The sequence below is a fragment of the Gastrolobium bilobum genome, unplaced genomic scaffold, assembly GCF_033153095.1.
Source record: "Gastrolobium bilobum isolate Gb01-03AN ecotype WA unplaced genomic scaffold, APGP_CSIRO_Gbil_v1 utg55347, whole genome shotgun sequence".
Lineage (NCBI taxonomy): Eukaryota > Viridiplantae > Streptophyta > Magnoliopsida > Fabales > Fabaceae > Gastrolobium > Gastrolobium bilobum.
In genome coordinates, this window is record NW_026899179.1 from 62205 (window position 1) to 70585 (window position 8381).

General features: G+C 32.0%; 1 protein-coding gene across 1 annotated transcript; it reads left to right on the forward strand.

Moving 5' to 3' along the window:
- Positions 1-1072: 1072 nt before the first annotated feature.
- On the forward strand, positions 1073-1691 carry LOC133287996 (EPIDERMAL PATTERNING FACTOR-like protein 2). The gene is made up of 3 exons (XM_061485691.1): positions 1073-1175; positions 1265-1299; positions 1406-1691. Exons 1-3 carry the CDS (start codon positions 1073-1075, stop codon positions 1649-1651), a joined length of 384 nt encoding a protein of 127 aa, XP_061341675.1. The 3' UTR covers positions 1652-1691.
- Positions 1692-8381: the final 6690 nt, after the last annotated feature.

Consider the following 8381-nt stretch of genomic DNA (forward strand, 5'->3'; position numbering starts at 1 on the left):
GAGTTCTACCGTACAAGGAAAGGAAAGAAAGAAAAAATTAAGAGTAAATACCTTTTTTAGTCCTAAGCAAATTTCATGATGTCTGCTTTAGTCCCTAGCAAATAAAAAAGCTATTTGTGGTCCCTAAGAAATTCAAAATGAACCTATTTAGTTGAAATCATGGTCTCTCACAAATTTAAAAAAGATCCACATTAGTCCCTCAATAAGACTAAAATAGGTCCACGATTTGAGAGGGTCTTTTTGAAGGACTGATGTGGGTTTTTTTTTGAATTTGTGAGGGATCACGATTTCAACTAAATGGATCCATTTTGAATTTCTTATGGAACACGAATAGCCTTTTTATTTGCTAAGACTAAAGCAGACATCGTAAAATTTGCTGAGGACTGAAAAAAGTATTTACTCAAAAATTAAGATGTATTCCACACACTTTTTTAGTGTGCATGAAAGAGTTGTTATCTCATCGTTAATATTTACTATACATTATATAAGAAATAAAGAACCCAAAATCCACAGCTGTAAATGCATGTCCGTTAGTGGGAACATGTCCCTCACAACTGGTGAAATTTGTGGCGTTTTGCTGTTCCTGTTCCTATTTGTCTTTCATATCATCTGCTTGTGGTTCTCAGGTTTATGATGCTTCTTCTTTCCAACAATTATTATATAATCTTGGTTTGTTGTATGAGGTAGGGGCTCGTCAACCGAAGGAGAAGTCTTTCCCTTTTCGGGGTTCCTTCTTTTCTTGCACCTCTGCATTTTTCTCATTTGTCTTTCCATGTTCCATCACTTCAACATAAACAAATCTTAGCAATATATTACTTGCAAGTTGCTATGGTGTCATTCAGTTACTGATGTTTTCCACATCCCATTTCGCCAATTCCTCAGTTACTAAATCCTCTTTGTCTTATATTTAGTCTCTTCTTCCTCCTCCTTTCTCTCTCCCTCTCTCTCTTTTTATATCTCCCTATAATTGGAACCAAATTTCATATTCTTTTGCTTGAGTTCTCTCTCATTCTATCACCTTCTCACGCTTACAAAAGTTTCATACTTACCCTACACAAGAGTTCTCCTTAAAATGGGGCTTGATGTCATTTGTTGTCAAAGACTATACTTCATTTGCATTTCTCTTTTCTTTCTGATAATTTCAAACTGGATCCAGCAGGGTTTAGTTACTGAAGGTAAATGAGCAATTTTTAAAGCTGCTAACTAGATAGAAGGTTAGAAATCAGCACGAACTAACATTGATATCTTCTCTATGTTCTAACAGGTAGAAAGACTCACAAACAAAGTGGTTTTGACCAGGTAAATTTTAGCTTCCGTGTAAAATATGTTATTCCTGCCTCTGTTGACTAACTTAAGTAAGAAAATAAAACACTAATTTTATGTTGAATCATGATGATGTGTGCAGACAATACGTGAGGATAAGACAATACTGAGGGCACAAATAGGCTCAAGGCCACCAAAATGTGAAAGAAGGTGTAGGTCATGTGGACACTGTGAAGCTATTCAGGTACCTACAAACCCCCAAGTGCATAACGGAAAGATAAACTCTTCAAAGTTCTCTGCAATTGCTTATGCAAGGCGAAATGACGATTCCAACTACAAGCCCATGAGTTGGAAGTGCAAATGTGGGAACCTCATTTTCAACCCCTGAATCCAGTTGTACCACAATTTTTTTTTTTCTTTTTGATATAATCAAGGATATACCAATTTGTCAATTCTGTACATGAATATACACTTTTGAGTGATTCTTTCTTTGTCTTTTTTTGAAGCCTTTTTAGTTCTTACCTCCTAATCTCCTCACTGTGAATAACAAGCTTTTATCTAATGTATGTTGTATTTACTTCATAGTCCCCCAGATGCTGTCCTTTATAGCTTTTTATCTTTTATGTTATCACTTGCAGTCTGGTATTTGAGTGCTTGTGCTTCTGTTGTTCTGAACACTAAACAGATCGTTGGCAGCTTTCAATCTTTTTAAGGGTTGTTTTTAAGTTATCAACTTGCAAAGAGCAACATGGTTGCTTTATTCAGTTCATCATTTCCAATAATTTTGGGTGCTTTTGAAAAGCAAGAGGAGATGAATGACGATTTCTCTCTTTCTTATTTCTTTGTCTGAATACAAAATAATATTAATGCCACTAGCATATTTAGAAACTGACAACAGAGAAAGGGATTATGCTATTAACTTTCAGCTGAAGAAGAAAAGAAGAATTATATACAAGATATATGGTTATAGGTGGAAAAGGATTTCACCTAACATATCTCATGCCATGACCATCAGGTTAAAGTCTACAATCAGTACACTTAATTTTTGAAAATCCAATGCCATTCCATGCAGAACTCTCTGATTACAGCTAGCCCCTGCAATTTGAAATCAGAGGAAGCAACAAAAGAAATTGATAAGTTAATGTTCAGATATATAAAATCATTAATGTAACCTCACCGAACGACTTAATGTTAGATATATAAAAGCTTAAGCTGTTACGTGAGGTTACATTAACGATTTTATATATCTCAACCGTTAACCTTTGATTTTCATCTTTTATACATCCCTCCCAAACGTGAAAGAGATTAATTGCATACTTGTTACTAGTTGTCCTGAGCTGAGTTTTGAGTTGCTTTCATTTAGATTGTTCATCTACACTGTCACATGCCCTTGAATTGGAATCAATAATATATATTACCTTGTGGATAGTCACTACCTCTACCACCGCTTGAAGATTTTACAAAACAAACTTATATAGTTTTGGGATCAACCATTTTCAACTATAATGTTAATGTAATTCACTAAAGCGAACTAAAAACTATGACCTACCACTCCTGTAGCCTGTCATATCTGATTTGGTTTTTAGTCCTTCAAGTCTAAAATATTTTAAATACTTCAAGTACACTTAGCCAAATATCTATAGCTATTAATCCAATATAAAAACTAACAATAATGTAACGTTTTTTTTTTCTGGCCATTATAGAACACTGTTCATACTATAGTCCCATTTTCGTAACAATATTGGTCAATGAAGGGAAGCAGGAGGTTCTCCTCAAAGCAACCTAAGACGAGTGATATTCACGGGGTAAATTTTTTCTAATAACATTAAAAAATGACTGCAGTTTTTCCAATAAAGTGCTAGTGAACTTCTGTGTGCGTTAATGATGGTTATTGGAACTAAACGCAAGTTCGTGATTTCTGGTACTCAAAATGACAATACGATAACGAGTCACATGATGTACCACACCACACTTGCCATTTTGCATGCCATTGGTTGGTGCATCAATCGTGAGAAAGCAGAAGATCAACGACTACTGTTTTTGAGTAAGGTAAAGTTCACAGGTTTCCATTTCACATTTTTTGGAGTTGAAACGATGGAAGAAAACTGGCTCCTTCATTATTAGAAACTTTTGACTTTAAAATGAAAATAAAGATCATAGAAAAAGTAGATGGGATACTACGTTGTCCCGTCTTTCCTAGTTCTTACATCTTACCTTACCGAATCCTACTTCATTATTATTTTTTCCTGCAGACATGACTCAACAAGAGTAGTTACCAATGCTCGTGTACGAAAAATGCTTCCTGTTTTGTATTTTTTATTTTCAGAAAAACAAATTAATTAATAATACTGAGTCTAACGGCTTTAATTTTAAATAAGCATTTTTATTATTAGAGTTATATTTGCCTTCGATATAAGCGAGGCAAACGTGAATTGTGTAATTTTCACAGCAAAAACAAGATGAAGAAAAAATTGTGCAAGTTCATCTAATTTCGCGAGTATCCGTTACAATAATTGGTTCTATACTGTGAATTGATATCATGATTGATTGATTTGTACGGACACCTTTTTCTTTTGCATAAATATGAGGTGCAACAGTGTTGATATTAAAAAAATACACTTGTCATGAAGTAAATTTGAACCCCATGTGCATCAGCTTCTTTTCAATAATGAGCATAACTTATTGAAAAAGCAGAACAAGCAATGACACAGGCCAAAGCAAAATTTCCATAACTATAAATAGGTCTGATTTGAGAAACGCGAACAATTTGAAAGAGGCTAAATTCAAATAAGTCTGATTTGAGTTTATTGTTTTTCATGTTGTATTATATATGATCTATTTTTTTTTTTTTTCTCCCATGAGAATCCACGTACTTTTATATTTGTGTAAGAGATATATTTTATCTCCTACAACAACATGAGAAATATTAGACCCATAACTTGTTTGTCCATATGCTGAAAATTTCTACAGCGATTAAAGCATATTACATGAAAGATTAACAATTGACCAAGGAATTTAATAATGGTTAACCATAATGACTAATTTGAGTTGAACACTCAAAGCGTTAACCATAATGAGTGGTCACTAATTTAGATCAAACCAAGGGAAAGAAGAATAAGAGAGTACAATGGGTTGGCAGAAGAAGTCACGTGAGGCAGTGAGAAATGGGAGTGCCCCACGAACATATTATCTATCCTTCATAGACTCAAAAGGATAAAAGAGAATGTTGGTGCAAAGGTCAAGACAGACACAACTGAAAAGCTGAGGGACCACATGAAGGAAAAGGGATTCTGATTCCTTTTTCTCATGCCTTTTGCTTCAAGTTTTATGTGCTGTAAATATCAGCAACATGGTTTTGAAGTTGCCCCATCCCTGTGGTGTGGAAAAACTGCACTGCGCTGAAGTACTCATAAAACAAGTCATACTCTAGTTCCAATCTGATGCTGATGGGCCTGAAGCATCTGGGAATGATAAAAGCCTGATGATTGTATAACGCCCTTTGTCAGGGGCGTTTTCTCCAGCCACGTCCCAGTTAATCTATGTGCATTAGCCACTCTTGGGCCTCAAGGTTTTTATATATATAACGGTATGTGGCAACACCACTTTACCCAATACCCAACGGGCTTTGTCTTACAACCTCTCTATTTAGATGTTAAATTAGAGAAATGATCTGTTTACAAATTTTTTGTGCAAATTTTTTTAAATTACATTATCTTCTCCCAAGAGAAGATAGTGTAACTAGTGTTCTCCCGAGAGAAGATAGTGTAATTTGTAAGAGTTTGTAAATAAAAAAATTTATAAATATAACATGCCCGTTAAATTATAATAATATCGCCGTATAAGGCGCTTACTATTTTCTGTTATTTTTTTTTTATATCTTTTTTACAAACTTATCAAAATCTATATAAAAATGTTTTGCAAGCTACCCCAGTCGGGTAACAATGTCCTACGATAATAAATAGACTAGACGACTTAGAGAAGCTTACGACTTAATCTATATCAGATTAGATTTATCCAATTATATATAGTCAAATAGAGCAGACATAGGCTTTTAAAAAAACCTATTTAAAAAGTACGTCATAGGTTTTTTTTCATATTTTGGACCTATAAGCTTACAGATCGGCTTATATTATATTATTATTTTAAATAAAATAAATAAAATCAATATTTTAATAATTTTTAATAATAAAATAATATTATCTTAATTATTTTTTAATTATTAAATATTTAATAGGCTTAAACAGGTTAAAAAGCCTATGTCAAAATTTTTATTTATTAAATATAAGTCAAACCAGACTTATAATTTATGCCTACACAAGATCAATAGACCAAGTGAGGCTTAAGATATTTTATACAAACCTATGCTATTTACACCCCTATTCCTAGCCAACAATTATGAGGAGTGTGAACTCAAGATAAATAAACAAAGGGCAATCATTTTTCCTTTTAAAAGAGAAAAAAATTTCTACTAGTGACTCATGACATAAGTGGGTCCCACTTTAAATTTGTTTTTGGATCCCACTTATGCCGGTAAAGAAAATGTTTTTCCATAAATAAACTCAAAAAAAAAAGAAAAACAGGATAAAAGCTCGAATCTTGAGAAATACTACAAAAACATTTCTGGGACCGCAAACTGAAAGAAGATTCTTAACAGCTAATGGATGTCTTAATCTCTGTTAAATCCCAAATACGTTTAACACAGACAATCAAATACTACCATACAATCACCATGTAGTCATGTACATGTTCACATCACAATGTACAGTGTCATATTATCCATAATTTGAAAAACCTGTTTCTCCCAAATAGAACTATTTTCAACAAGGTAAAAATGAAGTGGGGCTATAATGTAAATTATAATCCAATTGTGGCTTTCCTAAGAAATCAACATAAACCAAGCATACGTGAAGTTAAAACAAAGGAAAATCCAGTACAGCATATACTATAAGTACACTCCTCAAATACATCAACTATAGGAAACGTGTATGGGACAATGGTATACAGAAATGTTAAAAGTTGTAAAACAATGTTTGCAGCCAAAAGTCCAGTCTGAAATCATGAAAGTAATAATTTCAAGCTAATGCATCCTCCAGCTAATTAATGATATGGTCTTCTGTAGGTCTCTCACTATGTTTCGAAGGAGAATGATCTGCGTGTCCTCTCTCTCTTCCTAGCTCATGTTTTTTATTTTATTTTTCTCGTTGAATAGTAGGGTTAATGCCCATAGAAGAAAAGGCACTAAACAAAAGAAACTACACGAGGCAATGCAGCCCCTACAACATCATTAAAGACTAACTTTGCAGGCTCTCGATTCCTGGTATTGATCTCATGTTACCTAAAAGGCTCAGTTACTACACGTCACTCTAAACAAGTTTTTCCTTTTCTATGGGTATGGTTGAGAGTTCTCTTCCTCTAGTTCACATCTAAAGATTAGAAATCGATTCCTTGTCATCAAAATAATGGGTCTCTTGAAAGCAAAATATATCCTCATATTCTTGCAATCCATATATCCACAAATTCTTTCAAAAATCACATTTTATCTAAATATTTTTTTTAAAATATTTTACTTTGACAACTTATTTTTTGTTTAAAAAAAGAGGGAGATTATATTTATAACCTCTTTACACTTATAACCTCTTACAACCAAATTTTTACAGTAATTTTCGTTAATCTAGCAGTAATAATTTATTGAGGAAAATCAACAATTAAAATTTAATTGTAAAAGATTATAAGGGAAAAGATTCATCTTAAAAAAATAATTCAACACTTTCACATGACATAATGCGGTATTAAATTTATGGAAAAAAGGTGTGTCATTTTAAATGATATACCTTACATCATTTTACTCTTACAAAGAGGTGTGATCCACATTTTTTAAAAAAAAAATTCCTCACTTTTTCTCCCATGATTTATCTCTTTCTCTCACTTAAAATAATACAACTTTGTGTCCTTTAAAATGATACACATTTTTCCCTAAATTTATTGCATAAAATAATGGTTATTTAGTCCCCCATTCATGTCAGAATCATATTTAAAAAAAGGGAAATATTACTCTCCTTTCACATGAGGTAACTTATCTCATTTTCTCTCACTTCGATTTTCGCACCCTACTTTTTTTTCTTTTTCTTTTTTCTTACAATAATGGGACCCACTCATTTTCTCTCTACCACATAAGATAACTATCTTATGTGGAAGGAGATTAATAAAACCCTTAAAAAAAAGCCCCCAGGAATCTGATAGGATTATAATGGTTATTTACACAGTTAAAGGCATATCATCATTATTTGATCCTTCATAGAAGATTCATCAGTTAGTTTTCGTACTATTTTACATTTTTGTTTGGTATAAAGAAAGTTTGATTTCTAAAATTTAGAATTTAACTTTGCAGAAAACCTCAAAAATCTTTTTTTTTTAATAAATTAAATCATTTAATGTTTACATAAATTAAATTAGGAGAGAGATATATTTAATTATAAAAAAAAAAATTATAAACTCTTACAAATTACACTATGTACTAGTGGTAGTACATTGTGTACTGAAATATACTACTCCTAGTAGATAGTGTAGTTTGTAAATATAAATTTTCTCATTAAATTATTAAAAAAAAAATTATTTTATTATAACTTCCTGAAAAAAGTTTTTTTTTTAAAAAAAAATCATACAAGTTATTAATTTATCTGAATGTGCCTCTTTTTACTCATCCAAAACACGCACAGTAATTAAGCATCATAGTTCAAGAATCGCATGGGCCTAAAGAAAGCCCACTAGAATGTTTAACAAAAGAAACTCGATCATGAATTTTTTCATAGGAATTTATTAATAGGTTCGTTTTTTCTGCAGTTACTGCAGATAAATTATCTGCAGTAAGTTCAATACGACATTGTTTTTGGGCGAAAATCATGATATTTTTGTAATTTTAATTTATTTCAGGGTTATTATTGTCTTTATAATTATAATTTTTTAATATTTCAAACCCAAAACGACATCATTTTGGGAGTAAATACTGATAACTTATCTGCAGTAAGCCAGTAACTGCAGAAATATTTTTCTATTTATTAATCTCATTATCATATACACAATTATGGATGGGGCCTACTCACTAATAAAAAATAAAAATT